Here is a 20,315-nt window from a genome sequence, read left to right as displayed (position 1 = left end):
CCAAGTTCAATGTCACTTCTCAAGTGCTTTTATTAAAAAAAATTATTTGACTCAAGTAGGTACCTACCTACTTAAAAACTTACTGCATATAAATTATATTCAAATAAAAACCATCTTTATAATTGAAAAAAAATTTTCAAAAGAAAAATAAAACAGACTTCAAAAACCACAAACACTAAAAAGTAAAAAATAACTTTTATTTAGCTACACATGTAATGTACCTAGGTATGAAGTCGAGCGAGCATATTAAAACAAAATTAGAAATCCAAGAGTGAAGCTCGCCCGACTTCATACCTAGGTACATTACATGTGTAGCTAAATAAAAGTTATTTTTTACTTTTTAGTGTTTGTGGTTTTTGAAGTCGGTTTTATTTTTCTTTTGAAAATTTTTTATTTCACAATTTTTAGTGGCCCCACTATACTATAATATGCTATGCCCAGTTAAAACCCTACTGTTTACTAAGCTATTGCACTGATCGCGAGCAATTTGCTCCTATCTATTGAGGAGTTCTGTTCTCCATCTCCGAAGATATTCATCAGATCTTCACCAAATTTATATGGGACCACCTGCACAGTATACCCTTTCAAACAAAAAAAAAATTTTCCAAATCGGTCCAGGGGTCTTTGAGTAATCGGGGAAGATTCCGACGAATTGAGAACCTCCTTCTTTTTTTGGAAGTCGGTTAAAAATAGAGAATGGATCATAAACGAAACGCCATGAACTGTAATATTCTGCTAGAAAAATAGGCCTTTTGTAAAGATCCTTACAAAATGACCACTTTATATTTCATCGTTTTAAGCTCAATTACTGCTAAATGCAACGCTTTAAACGGGCATATTGAAAATCTGAAATTGAGATTTGTTTTCAAAGTGCGATATAAGTAGGTACAGACTTGTAGCCGAAACCAAAACCTTAGGATTGTTAGCTAAAAGAAAACTTACATAGCAATGTATGTTATGTAGCTCATGTAATAGTTAGTACAGTTTGTAACAACGCGACTGCGATACATCGTATATATTTATTAATAAAACATTACCACTCATTTATGACAAAAAAATAATTATTTATTATGTAGGTACATATAATAATATTTACATCTTTACAAATTTCTTAATATATTTTCAATATATATATTAAAAGCCAGGTATTCACGGCCCAGCCGGGTTGCGATTAATCCGTGTGTAAATGGATGGTACGTATTCATCAGCCAGAGCCCAGAACCTTGAGTAAAGATCCAGCAAACGTATTCCATGTCTCTGGCTATGTAATTTAATTATATTCTTAAGTGTCCAGCAAATAACAGTTCAACTCATTATTATACATAATATTATGTATCATATTAACTCATAATTTGTTAGGCTGATTTTAATTAATTGAGATAACTTTCAAGATGAGAAGGGTTCGGTCATAGTCCAACCACGCTAGCCAAGTGCGGAATGAAGAAAAAATATGCCTAGCTTTACAGAGAGTATTTATTTCGCTTCTTCACTTTTCTCTTGATACTTGACAACACCTCTTTCGATTAACTCAGGAATTTCAACGGCGAGCCAAGGACCAAGCTGCAACAAGAAAAAAAAAACTCTAATGACAAGCAAAATGAAAGACCTGACCGATAGCTTTCAACAAATAAAACATGTCTAAGTGTCTGCCTACTAAAAATACCAACTATACAGTAAATAACAACAAGAAAATGCTTATATTTTTATTAAATAAAATGGGTGTTAGATGATGTCCTGGACTACGCTCGCATCGCATTATGCTATAAAATTCAGTGATAACTCTTTGATTTTCTATAATAACAAGTAGAATGTCTGTCTCCTGAACGCAAGCTATATTTAAGTTTGTAACTCAAAATCTGTTGAACTGATCAGTCACAAAAATTACTTATAACCTAACAGACATACATTTTAATGTAGACAAAGAAACATGTGGATAAAGAGTGCACAACGAAGGCGCAGCCTAGTTTGAATATATTCACTTACCCCCAAAGCCATAGCATGAGCAATACCAAATCTGGGCACATTCCTTGCCCACAATGGTTTAAAGTGATCTGTGAGGCATATCTTGCCCCCTCTGTACATTTTTGCTGTCTTGCCATCCAGACCTGGTAATGCTAGTTCTGGTGCAGTTGTGGGATAAGTAATGGGTATCTGAAAAGAAAATGTCATACAATATGATTATCAACAATACAATATTATTGTAAATTGAACAATTGAAAAGAGCATCCGCCGAGTTTCTTGCTGGTTCTTCTCGGTAGGAACGGCATTCCGAACCAGTGGTAAATTATTTGACGATTCAAAAGCACTTGTAAAAGTTTATTTGAATAAAAATCTATTCTATTTTATTCTATTATCCAGTTATAAACCTACTAGCTGAAGCCCGCGACTTCGTCCGCGTGGATTAAGATTCTTCAAAGTCCCGCGGGAACTCTTTGATTTTCCGGGATAAAAATTAGCCTATGTGCTAGTCCAGGATATTATCTATCTCCATTTCAAATTTCAGCCAAATCCATTCAGTAGTTTTTTCGTGAAAGAGTAACAAACATACACACACACACATACATACACACATACACACAAACTTTCGCCTTTATAATATTAGTGTGAAGTGTGATTGCCTCGCTCGGCCAAAATAGCATCATACTGAGCCTGAGTCTCCTCTCAGAATGAGAAGCAGTCGATTGTTTGCAGAAATTATAGGTGTATATCCATTTTGGCGATTCACTTTTATTTACATAGATATCTCAAACACTGACAAAACAATATGGTGTTACTTGTTATATGCCTAAGTTTTTCATAGCATTCTCAAAGTGAAGTCTGCCAATCCACACTTGGCCAGCTGCATGTTGGCCAAGTGTGCCTTGGCCTTCTCATTCTGAAAGGAGAACTATTCTAAGTAATGGGCCAGTAATGTTATGGGTTGAGATGATAACACACAAATTGCTACTTTAACATGAAGGGGAACAAAAAAAAATGTGTACTTACATCAAATTCCAAATCAAACTCATACTTCAGCAGGTTATGGACATACCAACACTTGCCAAACCACCTTGTGCCTGTCTTGTCAGATTCCAACCTGAACCAGTCATTGTCTGCCTCTTTGTTGTTTTGAACATACTGGAACAAGTTATTACTCACATTTTATCTAGTTTTACTTGTATTGAGAATGGCAGGGTCAGACGTATTAACCCATGCAGGATGAAATGTTGTAATAAAAGCCATTTTGTTGAGTTTTTGAATTTATTCAAGTAAAACAGAAAGACATGATGGCTTTTACTACATTTCATCTGACAAGGGTTGATATACTATTAATTTAAGAATACACGAGTTTGATTGGCAATACTTAACTAATCAAATAACACTTATTTTTACTGCAGCTCATTGGTCTTAGAAGCTATACTTATCTGAATTTTTTCATACACGTATGACTGCCAAGTAAGACAGTTATGATTGAAACATAATTCTTACTTAATTATCCGCAAAAGACATAATTTATGAATAGTTTAAGTCATAGGCTGACCCACAATTTCACATGCATTAAATACTTGAAAATATCATCGGAAACGTTTTGTATAAGACTAAAGTTTAGAAGACTACTAAACTATTACACATGTATTCCAATAAAGTAATTAAAACTGGAAATTACCTTTATTAAAGCTTGGTATTCCTCTTTTAACCTAGTCGTCCATAACTCTTTGTCTCTGGGTCCTGCTTTCGTTTTAAGTAAAGGTATGCTGCTCAAAGTTTTCCTTGTGCCTTCATCTACCATTTTTATGTACTTGTTTCATAGATTTCTCTAAAGAAAATATTATTTTGTAAATTAGAAATACACCACCATTGATGGTGATATGGTGACGTTTTCGTTTTCAAATGAATGTCAAACTAAACCATAGATAAACAAAATCCAAATGTCAAATGTCATTATCAATGACATCAATTTTTTTTTTCTCGTCTGGCTTTACATAGATTAGCTAATGTCAGGTATGACATCAATGCAGAGACATGCTACCTAAACTACACTAGCGGCACGCTATGATGGCCGGTTTGACACATTACAATAGTGATGTGGAATGTCAATTTATTCTCGAACAAAAAACAATTAAGTTTTGTTTTTGTACCTGATTAAATAGGTTTAATAAAACAAAAATGTATATGTTTATTTAATTTATTTGAACGAACTGAATATTTGAACGAAAATGAATATACATACTTTATATGCACACAAGAAACATATGAATACAAAAGATACCAAAAAAGGTGCCACAAAAGGCCATAATTAATCAGATTCGTCCATACTACTATTTTCACTGTCGTCACTGCTATCATCACATACATTAATAATTATATGTTCGTTTTCTATAATATTATCTATTTTCACATCTCTTTCATAATCTTCCCTTATTAATTTAACAGTTCTATTCACAACCTTTTCCCAGTCTCCTTTAGTCACATGTTCACAAGCTTCTTCTAATAATTTTAGCATTTTTTTTGTGGTAAATGGGGGTTCTGTATTGTGTCTTGCAGCATATCCCTTAATTTGAGCCCACACCAACTCAATCGCATTATACTCACAATGGTAAGGCGGTAACCGTATAACTCTGTGCCCATGTTCTAATGCTATTTCGTCAATGACGTATCGGATCTTGGTTGGTTTGTTTTCTTTTAAAAGACGTACTAATTCCGCTTTTAACATATTCATGTTTGCATCTACGCCATTTTTACGAAGCCATGCGACGATATCAGCTTTCTTTTGGGATTGGGCAGGTGGCTTGTCAATTTGCATCGAGTGGTATGGGGCGTTGTCCATAATTATAATAGATGGTTCAGGGAGGCTACACAACATTGAGGTAAACCATTCAGTAAACTTTTCTCCATTCATGTCTTCATGATAGTCTCCAGTGGTTTTTGACGCAAAAGCCATGAGAGAACCTTCGACAAACCCGTTGATGGTTCCGGCGTGACAAATTATAAGTCGCGATCCTTTTCCTATAGGAACTTTGGAAGTAGATGCTGCTGTGTCATCGTTCCAAGAACGGCCTACAGTATGGTTAGCATTAAGCCATGTTTCATCCAAGAACACAACATTTTGCCAATTTTTGATTTCTTTCACTTGCCGTAAAAAAGTATACCTTGCCATCGCTATATCAAATCTTTCCATCAATATTTTGCGTTTGTTACATTTTTTGTATCGAAATCCAATGGTCTTCAAAATCTTCGTTAAAGAACTTTCCCCACCGAAGAATAATCCAGCTTCCTTCAGTGAATGCACCAACTTTTTTCTTGTTGGATACTCCTTCTGTAAATAGTAGCCGTAAACATGTCTTCGGATAGCATCGGCATCAAAGCTATCGATGCCTACGACTGGTTTTGCTCGTTTTCTCTTTTTTGGTGTGTGAAGTTTATTTTCTTCTGTGCCAGTCTCGCCATATTTTTTTTTAGTTATCCGTCTAACAGTTCGTTGTCCAATATTAAGCGCATCAGCTACGCGTTCAACCACTGACGTTATAGGTAAAATTGGCCCTTCATTTTGAGCTTCACGATCGAAATAGTTACGAAGGCGTATTACGAACTCACGTGTCTGACTATTTAGAACAGTTCTCTGCGTACGTTCGGTCATATCGACGAAATCCACAACAAAGGGCTTGAACAGAGTCCAAATTAACGAGCAAGGGTCAACAGTAATGCAGTATCAATATTTGAAATCCAAAGCCAGGTCAAAACTATATCACAATCGCATTGCACTGACAGTTTATACTTTTCGAAGCAACGTCAATTCGAAACTGCTTTGTTTTGCATTGAGCATTGACGCGAGTTTGCCGGAGGTAGTAGTTGTGCTAGCCAGCGATCCTATGTGACGATCGTATTAGATTCCATTTTTAAAAATTTATTGATATTTTTTTGCGATTTCAGAGGTTTGTCCACATAGTGAAAATTGTTCATATTCACAAGTACATTCACCCCTTAAATGGTGCAAACTGATTTTTCTACACTTGTATACATTTAAGAAATCAATTTAATAAATAAATTTTGAGTCCTAAACCTAAAACTACATTCGATAAAATTTATGAATCTCTGCACATCACTATCGTCAATAAAGTAATACAATTATTTCCTTCAAAGTCGTTATCAATTAATACGGAACTTCATGAGCGGACAAACGTCAAACCGGCCATCATAGCGTGCCGCTAGTTTAGATTGTGCACTGAGACACCAAAAACGAGCCTATTGAGATAGCGCTAAATTGGAGTGTGTCCCTTTCTATTAGGGTGACAACACTGATATTGTATTGAAAAATTAAAGAGAGATATTTACTTATGATGACTGTTTTATTATAATAATAATAAAATACATTAAACAAAATACAAAGGTCCGTGGTACAGCAGGTCGATCACACTTCACGAGAAAAAGAAAGTAGGAAGTTAATATGGGGCAGTGTTGCTATATACAAAACAGGGATGACATACCTAAAATTATTGTTACATTATATTTTAACACCCCCCCTTAATGGAACAATTTATACAAAAAAAACTGAATAAGCTGTAGGACTACAAAATCCTTGTAAAATGTAAACTCTAAATTAAATTAAGACAATTTTTAAACTTATCAAATTTTGGTTTAGGTAAAGGCTTTGTCAAGAGATCTGCAATTTGTTCTTCAGTTTTTATGTAATTTATTAATATTAAATTTTGAGATAACTTGTCTTGAACAAAATGATATTTTATATCTATATGCTTCAAACGTTTGGAAATGCCACTATTATTAGCAGCACAGATTGCAGACCTATTGTCTTCAAAAATCAGAACACTAAGTTCACTATCAGATAACAGCGACAACTCTGAAAACAGATTTCTTAACCAACATGCTTCAGCGACACATTGACTTAGTGCTATATATTCAGCCTCAGTGGATGATAGAGAGACACACGTTTGTTTTTTACTACACCACAGTATTAGGTTATTAAAAACCATAAAACAATAACCTGAGGTTGACTTTCTACTAACCGTGTCACCTCCCCAATCAGCATCCACATAGGCTTTCATAGGAATTTCACAAATAACATTATTTAAATTCCGTTTATATAATAACTTTATATCTAAAGTAGCCTTTATATACCTTAGTATATGTTTTAAGTGTTTCCATAGATCTGTACTTGCACAGTTTTGAAATCTACTTAGTATACTTATGGATATTGACAAGTCAGGTCTGGTTCCTAACATAGCATACATAATGCAACCTATTAATTTTCTGCATCTATTTTCTATTTCTGGAGTTTCAGAACTTTCTTTTAACAAGTGTGAACTGTTGAAATTTGGTTCTAAAGGGATAGTCACACCTTTGCAATCTGACATGTTAAATACCTGTAATATATTTTTTAAGTATTCACACTGATCTAGTGAGATGAAATCCTTATTCTGCATAATTCGAATGCCTAGGTAGTATGATGCAAGACCTAAGTCTTTAATTTTGAAAGTTTTACCCATTTGTTGTTTTAGGTATTCTACCATAGACTCATGAGAACTTATTATCAGAATATCATCTACATACTGTATGACAAATGTTTTTGTGTTTTCAAAAATTTTAATATATAAACACATGTCTGTTTTAGACCTTTTGAAACCCTGACTAATCATGAAATTACAGAAAGTGTCATACCAGTATCTAGGTGCCTTCTTTAGCCCATAAATAGCTTTCTTAAGTTTTCCAACTTTGCCTGACTGACTATGACCCTCTGGTAAGTAAATATAAATATCCTCATTTATAGAACTATGTAGAAAGGCACTACATATATCAAGTTGATAGATATTCCAGCCATAATATGCAGCTATAGAAATTAAGATTCTTACCGTAGTTAAGCTGGTGACAGGTGAGTAAACCTCATCATAGGATACACCTGTTTGAAGGAAACCTCGAGCGACCAAGCGAGCCTTATAAACTTGGACTTTACCTTCGCTGTTTTTCTTTCTTTTAAATACCCATTTGGTGTCTATAATATTTTCTTCCGGGTTTACCGTTATTAAATCCCAAGTATGGTTTTCTTCCAAAGCTTTCAGCTCAGTATTAATAGCTTCTTTCCATTTAGTGGACTCGTTGGATTCCATAGCCTCTTGGTAGGACTGCGGTTCATTTTCCAACTCTGTCATGTAAGCATAACTTAAAAATTCAGTTTCATACCGTTTTGGGTTGATGATTTTATCACGACCTCGCAGCATGATATCTCCCGCTTGTCGTTGACCTGAACTTTTACCTGATGATACATCAGTTTTGTTGCCTATAACCTCACCAGTAATCTCTGTAGAGTCTTGCCCTTCCTGGGAGTGTTTTTCCTCCGTAGAGTGTTCTAGTACCTTCTGAGAGTGTTTTAATACCTCCTGAGAGTGTTTACTGCTCTGACTTTGCAATTCCTCTTCGGACTCTTCACTACTGGAAGATATTATATCAGAGTCATGATGGCTATTGTTTACCTGATTTTTCAGTGGAATTTCCCCACTTTCCGGCAGAAAGATGACATCCCTCACCGTCTCAACTTTATCAGTATTAGAGAAATATACTCTATAGCCTTTGACATTGGTATCATAGCCTATAAATATCCCAAATTTGGTTTTCCCATCCAGTTTTCGGCGTTTTTCTTTAGGAACATGTACAGCACATTGCATACCAAACTTCCTAAGAAAATTAATATCAAAAGATTTATTAAACCATACCTCATAAGGAGTTTTATTCTTCACTGGACTGGATCCGCACCTATTTAATGTAAATACCACTGTGTTGACAGCTTCCGCCCAAAAACGTTTAGACATACCTGTAATCAATGTTCTTGCAGCTTCCATGATAGTCCGGTTCTCGCGTTCTGCTCGGCCGTTCTGTTGAGGGGTGTAAGCTACGGTTCTCTGATGGCAGATTCCTAAGTTGTCTAACATGACCTTTATATCACTATTACAAAACTCTAAGCCATTGTCAGTTCTCAAATACTTCATACAATTACCAGTTTGATTTTTAATTAATTTTATGCAATTTTGTAAGTGTTGTTTTACTTCATTTTTATGTTTGAGAAAATAAACAAATCTATAACCTGACATGTCATCCTTAAGCAACAAGAAATATCTAGAGCCACCGATAGAATAAGATTCTACAGGACCACATAAGTCGGCATGTATCAACTCACCTGGCACTGAAGATCTAGACTCACTGTTACTGTAGCTCACTCTGTGCTGTTTGCCTTGTAAACAGGATTTGCATGGATACACTTTGGAATTTTCATACCTAATATTATGAAGATCAAGATACGTTTTAACATATTGATAATTTTGATGACAAAACTTTTCATGCCACTCAGTTAAACTAGAAACATAGTTAGCAGTAGGTGGTTCTACTCTAAAAAACAATTTATATAATTTAGTATCTAACCTCTTAGCAATTGCTCGCACACTGTTATTTGAATCTAAAATTTTACAATAATTTTGATCACTTTTCATGAAATAACCTTTATCTAAACATTTACCAACAGAGAAAAGGTTTGCTTTTAATGATGGAACATACAATACGTCTGACAGTTTTGTTTCAATCCACTTTATACCGTTCCAAGCCTCGCATTGTACAGTACCAATTCCTAACACATCTAACGAGGTGCCGTCACCTATTTTCACTTTACGCTGAGAACTTTCACTAAACTTTGAGAATATAGACCTATCACAACACATATGCTCACTAGCGCCGGAGTCCAGGATCCACTCGCTCGAAGAAGATGCTGTAACCGCGGTTTCCTCATCTGCTGCTAGGATAAATGCGTTGGTATCCTTGTGTGTATTCTTTTGATCTTTCCTTTGTCGGAACCAGCAATTTTCTATAGTGTGATTATACTTTTTACAAAATTTACATTGAGTTTTATTTTTACTATTGTATGTTGGATGTTGTTTTCTTTGTTTAACTAGTAATGCCTCGCTGGCCTCGCCTTCTTTTGACCGCGTTTCTTCTAAATGTAAGCGTGCACTTAACTCGTTCAAAGTTTGACGCTCTTTAGGGAGCGACTCCCACGCTGAGATAAAGTGTTTGTATTCTTGAGGTAAACTCATTAATACCTTTGTGATGATCATTTTATCTGTCAGATTCTCTCCACGAGCAATAATTTTTGATTTAATGTTTTCAATATTTGTTAATAAGTTTGTTATATTACTTTCGTAAGTTATGGAATAAAATTGCTGGTACAAGAGATGAATACTCACATGAGAGTCTTGTTCAAAAATTGATAGTAATTTTGTCCACATTTGGCTTGCACTGTCACATGATAACACGTGCGGTATTACATTTTCGGTCATTCGATTTACTATTAATGCCATAGCCTTTGAGTCTTTCTCGGTACCTTTTTCTTCCTTTAAAAGTGTGTCGTAAAGCCCTTTGGATTTTAGTTGAAGTGTAACCTGGAACTTCCAAATCGTCCAGTTTTCTTCGCCCCGTAGTTTAATTTTGGAGTCTTCTTTGTCCTCCATATTTTACAACCGTGATTACTCCGTGTCCTGAGATTGGATTTCACGTATTCACGTTTTACTTGCGTTTTAACACCGGGTGTTTCCAAGATGGCGAACCCACGCCGTCACACAGCGTAGTATTTTTACCGACCTGCTTTTTGTCCACACGTACCTAGGCCCTAACCTGATATTGTATTGAAAAATTAAAGAGAGATATTTACTTATGATGACTGTTTTATTATAATAATAATAAAATACATTAAACAAAATACAAAGGTCCGTGGTACAGCAGGTCGATCACACTTCACGAGAAAAAGAAAGTAGGAAGTTAATATGGGGCAGTGTTGCTATATACAAAACAGGGATGACATACCTAAAATTATTGTTACATTATATTTTAACAAACACGATTTGATAATGTAAGACATTTGACGGATTATATGAGAATAGGAGAGGATGAATCATCATGATAACCCATCGCCGCCCACTACTGAGCACGGGTCTCTTCTCAGAATAAAGGTTTAGGCCATAGTCTGCCGCGCTGTAGTTATAAAAGTAGAGAAATTCAATTTTTTTTTGTTCTGCGAAAAAGTACCAGTCATGTTAAGTATGGGTACCTATAATATAGGTAAGTAAAATTATTTTGTATAATCTGATGCATGTGTTTAGGTCCTAAACAGTTTTAGGAAGTTCGTAAGCAAGGCATACTTTTGGGAAAATTGATGGTACAGCGTTTCTTTTAAAAAAAATTCAGTGCACACGAAGCCGTAGCAAAATCTTCCGCTTTAAAATGCATTCCGCAAACTGCCAAATATTTGGTGATATTTCCTGGAACGACAGCGATCCATTTTTGCCTTAAGTCTTCATTTTTGAGAAATCTATCGATAAACAGAAAAAACACTTCCATTAAACAATCAAATTATGGTTACCTTACTACTTCTGTATAGTATAGTACAGAATGTTCGCCATATTGTTTTGCTTGACATCCAGTGTTGTCATCCTATTAATTTAAAAAAATATTTATAATACTTTTTAAACTAAATGATATTTTAATGACATTATAAAATAAAGATAACGGTATGAAAATTACTGCGAGAACAAAAGAAAGTAATCTTGTTGTTTGAAATTAAATAAACAATGAATAAGAACTTTGTGAGCTACATCATAATTCGTACCATAGAAAATATTTTTTTATGCTTGCAATCCATTAGACAGTGACACACTCCAATTTATAGACCTCTCGCTCGGCTCGTTTTTCCGCTTAGCATAATTGTATTAGAAATTGGACTTTATGCTAATGCAACAGAGTTTATTTTTGCAGGGAATTAAATCTGAAGTGCACAATCATGTTTAGGTAGCACATCTCTGCATCAATGTCACTTGCAGCGTTGCCAGAATGTTACTTTTGTAACATTTTACGTTACTTTTGACCCCCTCATGTTTCCTCCATGTTACACGACTCAAAATGTTACTTTACGTTACTTTTAGGACTTCATAAAAATATTCAAATTTTTCCCAGCAAACCAAAAATAATCGTGAAACGGAACGCATTCAAAACAGTTTTTGTTTGTCGTAAAATTGACCCATTTGTTAGTTTATTTCACTTTCTCTAAGTTATTGGTCTAAGTTCACTTTGTTTTGTAATTACTCTGTGATTAAAAAAGTGTTTTGTTTGTTTTTCTCTGTGACTCAACTTTGTTTTGGATAATAAAGTTATTCGTTGCGGGGTAGTGATATTGTAGTTATCTATCTAAGTACAAAAAAAATTGTATCTTTATTTCGTCAAAATTCGAAAGTGATTGGTTTGTTCGTTATCCTTATCGACTCTGTATATGTGTTGCGAACACTACTTGCTTGGTAAGTAAATGTTGTATACAATGTAGTTTTAAGTAAATAAGTAAGTAGTTAACTAATTAGGGAATCAGTAATGCAAAAACAAAGTCATACATAGTATTTGCAACTGATAGCAGTTCGTTTTTGTATTGACTGTCATCTTATTATTAAGTCACATTAGTTTCCAGAAGTTCAATTAGCTATTTACTACTTAGTTATTGTTGTAGGTAACTTCGGTTTTCTTTACAGGAATGAGAGCGAGCTGACTAGATACCGGCCGGCGTAACTTAAAATTTGAGTTTTGCTATCGAATCTATCGATCTCTTTGCTGAGACCAAGGTAAGTAGTTAGGTACCTACCTAGTATTGTTCAGTTAACAAAACGAATTTGAAATTCCCGCGTAATTTTCTTCACTGCGTACCTACCCAGTGCGTTTTTTTTTATTCTCTCGTCTGGCTTTACAAAGATTAGCCAATGTCAAGTTTGTAGATATTTTCAAGTTAGGGAAACTATATAAGTAAGGACTTCGTCTGTGCCGGCGCTCGCCGACATACGCACGGCGCCCCTTTAGAGCGCTTCCCAGTTAGTTCCAGCATGGTTTTAGCACCAAAAACGCCAGTGAAACACAAAAACCAGCCACTTTAAACAAAAACAAAAAAAAAACGCTCCAAAAAGGCACCACACGCGCGCCATCAAACGCTACACAGACAAAGTCCACCTAGTGCGTAGCCTCTCAAACTCAAACAGTCCTGTGTTGCCAGATCGCCCGATATAAGACGATTTTAATCTTTTTAACCCCCGATCCAAAAAGAGGGGTGTTATAAGTTTTACGTGTGTATCTGTGTATCTGTCTATGGCATCGTAGCTCTCAAAGTAATGAACCGATTTTAATTTAGTTTTTTTGTTTGAAAGGTGGCTTGATGGAGAGTGTTCTTAGCTATAATCAAAGAAAATCGGTTCAGTCGTTTGAAAGTTATCAGCTCTTTTCTAGTTAATGTAACCTTCACTTGTTGGGGTGATATAAATTTTTAATTTACACTTGTATTATAAATTGATTACCTAACAAAATAAGTTATAGCTATTCAAAGACATTTTTAGATCCGTTGGTATATTATTATTTTACATATTGATTTGTTTTTCTTTTTCAGGATCAGCAGTCAATTTATTCAATCAACAATAATTATTATTACGATTCTTTTTAAGCTTAACTAATGGGACTAGAAAACTGTTTAAATTTTTGTATAATAAAGTGCCATATTAACCTGTGTACCTTATTACTTTTATTTTCCACGAAAAATAAGGAAATGTTACTTTTCTCGTGAAAATGTTATATTTTGAGAGGTCTCGTGTTACAATTGACTATCTGCCACTGGCAACACTGGTCACTTGGCATGTCGTCGACGTCAGTGTAATTTTTCTCTCTTGTCTTTGTCTATGAACTTTGTCAAATCGATAAAAATATAAAAAAATTCAATTTTCAAATAAAAATCATCATTTCAAATAATTATAATGGGCTCGGAACAGTCAATTCCTCCAAAGAAGCAGTCCCAGCGAGCTCCTCCAGTGCGAAGAGGTCACACAATAGCAACTTCTAATTTTACAGGTAGTTACTGGGGCATTTTACAAGACGCCCTTTCCCTTGAAGATTCTTCACATACTTAATATGAAGTTTTGTTTTAGAAGCTAGAAGAAATGAAGCTACCACTAGTGGTAATAACTCGCCTGGTGCGAGCATGTGTTCGGACTCGGAGCTTCCTTACATATCATACACTGTGGATAGACCTATAGGAGGTATGGATTAAAAAGTTAAAAACTATCATTAGACCCTCCCTCTATGACTTTAACGTTGAATTTGTCCAGATTCACCGAAAGCCTCTGGTAAATCCCAAAGATCCGCCGATAATAAGAAGTCTCTGCTGCAACGGAGACAGCTCAGTCTTCAGGCAAGGAAGAACAAGCGAGCCAGGGATATTGTGGTTGTTAAACCTGCTACTGACACCCAGTTAGATGAGGATATTAGAAGATTACAGGTACATGTTTTTTAAAGCAAAGATTTTTACCTGACTGGGTTATATTGTCCAGTAGTTAAATGTGTACCTACCTATTTTTATTTCTTTGTTATCATTTCATCAGCTCCTTCTTAAATGAAAAACTATTCATTAGATTTTGATAAATGAGTACATAGTTTCATACCTATGGATTAAATCCGTACCTACTCCTTTTTGAAGTATATAAGTAGTTTAAAAATAAAATAAGAAACTAGGATTTTGGTGTCAAATAAAATATAATATCAATGTGTAGATTCTGAAAATTTATATACTTGACATGAAATTGAAACATTTTATCCATGGTTAAAAAAAATTATATAAAATCCATGGTGCTATTTTTATGAGGGGTAGTAAGGTTTTAGTTATCAAACTTTATCTTGTACTAGACAACACCTGTAACTTTGTCCACATGAATATAGGTTTATAAAACCAGGTAAATTGTGTTTTCTACTATAAAAAGTAGCCCATGTCTGTCTCCGCAAGGCACTCTATCTATCTTTCAAATTTTTCTAAAATTTCATCAAAATTGGTTAAACAGATGAGTTTTTAAAAGATAAACAAACAGACAGTTACATATGGATTACTAGCTAACTTTTATTTACACTTCTATTTAATAGGAAATACCAACATTTCTCCCAATAATGAGGGGTACACTTGGCTTGCCTGGTGCAAGAGATCCTGAAGTTCTTGAAGGTTTGTTGGATTTTATCGAATTTTTCTTGATAGCAAATTATAGAAACATATTTTGTAGATTTCAATTAGTAGCCTAATATTTTAAAATTCACTAAAAATATTTTTGATGCTTGATAAATTAAAAAAATAAATTTGTAATATCTTTATGGATCAATATCTTTATTCTTCAACTGAAAAATGATGTTAAGACAGTTTTTGTATAGGAAATATTATGTCATATTCATTTGTCAGTAAAGTTATCTTATCATTATAAACTTTACCTTAAGTGTAGTATTTTATGTTAGGCCTAGACTACAGACCCTGGGTGCGGCTGGCGACAAGGGTGCAAGCCCACTTGGCAGCCTGCGCTCACCCATTAGCTGCAGAAGAATGCAGTCTCGCTAGTAAAATTAAAGAGGTAAAGTAGGGTAGAGGAACTGGCCAACAAAATGGTGTAAATGCACAAAATAAAATTTTACAGGTGAATCAAAAAAACTGAATGAAAGCTTCTAAAATGATACTATTTTGACCATCACAAACTTTGGACTCAATTTCTGTACAGTTTTAAGCCATTTTGCTTGGAAATGAGCTCAGATTTGTATTCAGTGGCCCAAAAACTTCCAAACTCCATAGAAAAAAAGTATTTTGATCAGAAGTGTAATTACACTGTTTTGTTCACCAACTCCTTATTAGGTATATATTCTTTATAGCATAAATGTCTGACAGTTAAGCTTACGTGATAGTCTGAGTATGCCCAACTCAGCAATATAAAATACCACTAAATGCGGTGCTTCATAGAAACAACATATTGTTCCAATGAACATCAATTTCCACATAAAATTTGCCCGGTAACTCTAAAATTATTTTTCACATAATCATATTTGAGTAGGGATAGGCTCAGGTATAGGTCCCTACCTATAGTCCGTTTTCAACTTATCTATGTTTGTACAAACGATTTAATGTGCCCTCTGAGGCACAGATGAATTAAAAGGACCCAAGTCCACCCATTCAGTTACTGACAGGCCAATGTTGCTTAGCAATCACAATTGATGAATTGTCATAACTAGGCCGCGTGTTCCTCCAACTCTGTATTTCTGTTACAATCTGTGTGTCTGTATTGTTGTTATAATTCTGTATTTGGCAGGCGGACACGGAGATCTCCCGTCTCTATTCAATAGCGGTGGAGAAACAGAGAAACAACGCGCGGCACGCAGAGAGGCTGTCCCGAGTCAGAGAAGTGTCTCATCAGCTGTCCAGATGTAACTCCTTGTTAAACCAGGTAATTAGCAATATCAGTGCATTTATTTAATTGGCATAATAAATTAGTTCTTAGTAATTAGGTACCTATTAAATATAAGATCTTCCAAAAGTCATGTCTGCTGTTAGTTTACTAGAAAAAGAGCTCAAAAGGGCTTGACCTTTGGATATTTCATAAAAGCTGCAAGTTTCTCTGCATATTGTCCCCAACACAGGGAGGTACGATCAGGGACTATGAAGTTTGGAGCATGATGGCTTTGGCAGATAACAGCTACAAAGAAATTTAAAATCTTTGGTCAAAGTATGAAGTCCGATTTTTCAATATTATATTATTTGGAAATAGTATTAGAAATCGCGTCATGCATTGCCAGACACTTAGTATCATCGCAACTCCGTGCCAGACACCCTTAAAGTTTAACTATTTATCAAACTATAAGGGTGTTTTGCCACGATACTAAGTGTTTGGCAATGCATGTGGCCGTAGTCCACACATGGCCACTGGTTTTGCCATAGTCCACCATCATAGTCATTGCGAATTGGCAGGTTTCACACACTGAGAATGAGAACTCTCAGGCATGTAGGTGATATTTAATGGCTTATGACGCAAATAACTGAATCGTGTGTGCCAGGGATTGGAACCTCGGAGCCTTCGAATAGCAGGCCGACATCTTTACCACTAGGTTATCACCTGCAGTATTGATATAGTTGGTTGTAACTCAAAACCTTTATTTTTGTTTCAGACCCTTCAGGATATTGAAGAGTTGAACCTACTGTTACCAGAGAACAAACGTTTAGAACCTTTTGTATGGACTGAACAAAAAGGCACATAGAATTGTCTCAATCATTAATTAATTAGCTGTTAATAGTTAATTTTTCCAGTAAATATACTCATTAAGCTTAAATTATGTTCACTCAAGGTCGTAGTCAGAGGAGTGGGGGAAAAAGGGGAATTGTTGGGAGTTCAATTTCTCCCTGAAATCCCAGACATAGGGAAATATTTTTGGAACTGCATGCTCTTGAACTTCCTAAACATTTTTTTCGTCATCCATCAACATCCCAAAAATTTCGCACTCGCTACGCTCGCGCTTTTACTTAGCCTTTAATCTCGCTATAGTCCTACTTATTAGACATTTATTTTAAAAACATTTTTTTTACGACGACCATGTTCGTTTCTTTACTTACTGTCAAATTGTGAGATAAAGTTTTATTGACTGTCATTTTCCATCAAGTTGGACCAAATTTTTTTTTCAAATGGTTCAGTAAAAATTTGGTCATCATAAAATCCCTCACCGACATTAATTCCTCGCTACGAAGTACGACCATATGAATAAACTCATTTAGTATTATAGGTTATACTTTAGAATTATTATGAATGAAATAAAAAAATCTTTTGACTATGGTCACGACCACAGAATTCAGAATAAGGATGGAAGTGATAAAGAATTTTATATAACGTATTAGAAATATACTTATCTGCAATCCTTCAACACCCAAACAAGTCGGACATGTCTCAGATCTCACATAATATAGAGATAATTGATTAATTACGTTTACACGTCATATCTCTATCATCCCGAGTAGCAAAGCAACCAAAATGAAACTAACGCTATCAAATATTGTATTGTATCAAATAAGTCTACTTTAAGAATCTGCTCATCGGAGCGAGACAATCTTGTGTTAGTTTCAATCAATTAATTCTATACTTATTCTGATTTCTGTGGAGTAGTTCTCCACTTTACTTTATCTGCAGAAAAAGTTATAGCGCTCTCTCTGTTACGTAATCCCATACTAATGATAGAGACAAAAATCTCAGTGGGCACGAACCATTTTGAGTCATCAACCAATTACAAACGAAACTATGCTTTCAAATTTTTTTGGGAAAACATTTTCGAATGTTTTTTGGAAACATGTTTGTGATTGGTTGATGCCTGAAAATGATTAACCCCCCTGAGGTTTTTCTCTATCATTTGTATGGGAATACCTAACAGAGAGCGCTATTATGTAACTTCTTTCCATATATTGTGGACTGCTCAGTCGTTCGGCAGTTGCGTTACAGTTGTGTTAACTGCACTAAAACTGCAGAAAATTTTGCAGTTCCTTGCAGTCCAGAAATCTGTACAATTGGTATACTGGTAGGTAAATTGTATAACCGTTTGTAACCCTCAAAGTGATTTTATCTACCTTCTGCTAGCATCCTGTTAATATTTAAAAAATGTATTGTTTGTTTGAACATATCGCACACGAAATTAGCCAAATTATATTAAATTCGCTCAATAAAAAATTTACTTAAATAAATATTGTCTTTTATTTTTAATCTACCTACTTCAACTGTTTTATTTTGTTGTATAATGCATAGATTTAATAGATATGCAACAAGGGCTGTCACTACTTGTCAAACGACGAATAAAAAGAAAAAGTACGTAAGGCCAAGCCAACTCGCACAGAAAGGAAAGGAATCCTACAAGAAAAAACACAATTTCTAGGGTCCGTACCTTAAAAGGAAAAACGGATCCCTTATAGGATCACTTTGTTGTCTGTCTGTCTGTCTGTATGTCTGTCAAGAAACCTATAGGGCACCTCCCGTTAACCTAGAATCATGAATTTTGGCAGGTAGGTAGGTATTAGCACGAGTACAGGAATAATCCGAAAACCGTGAATTTGCGGTTACATCGTTAAAAAAATGTTTCCATTTTCAAAGAAGATAACTATACCAAGTAGGGTATCATATTATGAAAGGGCTTTACCTGTACAAGTGTACATTCTAAAATAGATTTTTATTTATTTTTATGCATAATAATTTTTGATTTATCGTGCAAAATTTCGTAAAAATTACCCGAGTACGGAACCCTCGGCGCGCGAGTCTGACTCGCACTTGGCCGGTTTTTAAATTACTTTTTATCCCGGTAAATCAAAGAGTACCCATGGGTATTTAAAAAACCTAAATTTACGCTGAATCGAACCCGGTATCTCTTGTAAGACTGCTTACCACTGAGTCAGGCAGGTCTTAAACTTTTTTTGAAGTTAGTGAAGAAATAATATGTCAAACAGAAAACCCCTTTTAATGTGGGTCACTTTGCCGGCTTCGGAGGTAAGTAATAGTGAATTTAAATTCTAATGCAATCTCAATTACGTTAGCGGTAGAGCGCGGAGTTGCAAAACTTAGTTGTTCCATGCCTACTTCAGTTCACATTTTTCCAACGTTAGGACTAAACGTGTTTTTGTTTTCCCCGTGTAAAAATATCGGTAAGTGAATAAACATTAAGCAAACATTTATTCTAATAAAAAAATGAATATACCTAATGATAGATGCATTGTTAATTATTGTGTATAAAACAAAATAAATAATCATTGACATGTCGTGCAAAATATTTCGGTCAAAGTGCTTTTTTAAACGTTTTTAAAAGCACGTTTTAATATTTTTCATAACATCTTTTCTATTTATAAACTCCAAGGCCTAATAAAATACGCATACCTACTTACCAAATATTATGAGAACGGCAAAACCCAATTTTATTGACGGAAAACTTAATAAAACCTTTGTTTTACAGAACTTAACTTTTTTATTAGCAACTTCTTAACTAACTCTTAAATAAATTTAACCAAGTGGTTTAAAAGACTCGGATTGAATAAAGAAAACAATTTTAAATATTTCCGTAGGCATATTTTTTTGTAAAGAAGCCATTTTTGATATCTACCCATAAACAAATTAAAGTAATTAGGTATGACATTGATTTGTTCGGATCTAGTTTTTGTGTTACATGATACATCCTAATTTGTGTTAGGTATCATTATGCAAACAGAAAACCTGAATTAAGTATAAATAGTTAAATAATGATTCATAATGATAATGCTTAATGGCATAATTGCTATATCCGTTTTTATTTATAGGGATCCGTACCCGAAGTGAACCAACAGGATCCTATAACTAAGCCTTTCCTGTGCACCTCTATCCATCCGTCCGTCCGTCTGTCTGATTGTCAGCCGGCTGAATCACGTGAACCGTAATAGATAGAAAATTGAAATTTTCACAGAAGGTGTTATC

General features: G+C 34.7%; 3 protein-coding genes across 5 annotated transcripts in view; 2 read left to right on the top strand and 1 right to left on the bottom strand.

The window, feature by feature from the left end:
- Positions 1-902: 902 nt before the first annotated feature.
- LOC123870925 (ubiquitin-fold modifier-conjugating enzyme 1) lies at positions 903-20,297 on the bottom strand. The gene is made up of 6 exons (XM_045914428.1): positions 20,286-20,297; positions 14,572-14,591; positions 3,647-3,815; positions 2,986-3,117; positions 1,984-2,151; positions 903-1,560 (listed from the first exon to the last, which is right to left on the bottom strand). Exons 3-6 carry the CDS (start codon positions 3,767-3,769, stop codon positions 1,474-1,476), a joined length of 510 nt encoding a protein of 169 aa, XP_045770384.1. The 5' UTR covers positions 3,770-3,815; positions 14,572-14,591; positions 20,286-20,297; the 3' UTR covers positions 903-1,473.
- On the top strand, positions 13,702-18,568 carry LOC123870924 (BLOC-1-related complex subunit 5). 2 transcript variants are annotated; one of them, XM_045914425.1, is made up of 7 exons: positions 13,702-13,899; positions 13,977-14,087; positions 14,157-14,326; positions 14,962-15,037; positions 15,322-15,434; positions 16,161-16,295; positions 17,014-18,568. In XM_045914425.1, the coding sequence occupies exons 1-7, from the start codon at positions 13,806-13,808 to the stop codon at positions 17,101-17,103; spliced, it is 789 nt and encodes a 262-aa protein (XP_045770381.1). In that variant the 5' UTR covers positions 13,702-13,805; the 3' UTR covers positions 17,104-18,568. The 2 variants fall into 2 exon arrangements, with proteins under 2 accessions (XP_045770381.1, XP_045770382.1); XM_045914426.1 differs by having other exon boundaries at positions 14,962-15,040; positions 15,325-15,434.
- Positions 19,323-20,315, top strand: part of LOC123870915 (fatty acyl-CoA reductase 1) — a 37,991-nt gene continuing 36,998 nt past the window's right edge. The window contains exon 1 of one of the 2 annotated variants that reach the window (XM_045914412.1): positions 19,323-19,516. The gene's annotated coding sequence lies outside the window, so the exon portion shown is untranslated. The remainder of the gene's footprint in view (positions 19,517-20,315) is intronic. The other variant, XM_045914411.1, reaches the window with a different exon arrangement.

Source organism: Maniola jurtina, chromosome 13, assembly GCF_905333055.1.
Source record: "Maniola jurtina chromosome 13, ilManJurt1.1, whole genome shotgun sequence".
Classification (NCBI taxonomy): Eukaryota; Metazoa; Arthropoda; class Insecta; order Lepidoptera; family Nymphalidae; genus Maniola; species Maniola jurtina.
The sequence above is the reverse complement of the archived record's forward strand: the minus strand, read 5'-3'. Positions and strand labels throughout refer to the sequence as shown.

Excerpts from the sequence above, each read along its gene's own strand:
- LOC123870925 (XM_045914428.1), bottom strand. The coding sequence starts at position 3,769 with ATGGTAGATGAAGGCACAAGGAAAACTTTGAGCAGCATACCTTTACTT. Across the intron at positions 3,118-3,646 it reads AATACCAAGCTTTAATAAAG|TATGTTCAAAACAACAAAGA; the intron begins GTAATTTCCAGT and ends AACTTGTTCCAG. Across the intron at positions 2,152-2,985 it reads AGTTTGATTTGGAATTTGAT|ATACCCATTACTTATCCCAC; the intron begins GTAAGTACACAT and ends TTTTCTTTTCAG.
- LOC123870924 (XM_045914425.1), top strand. The coding sequence starts at position 13,806 with ATGGGCTCGGAACAGTCAATTCCTCCAAAGAAGCAGTCCCAGCGAGCT. Across the intron at positions 13,900-13,976 it reads AGCAACTTCTAATTTTACAG|AAGCTAGAAGAAATGAAGCT; the intron begins GTAGTTACTGGG and ends GTTTTGTTTTAG. Across the intron at positions 14,327-14,961 it reads AGGATATTAGAAGATTACAG|GAAATACCAACATTTCTCCC; the intron begins GTACATGTTTTT and ends TCTATTTAATAG.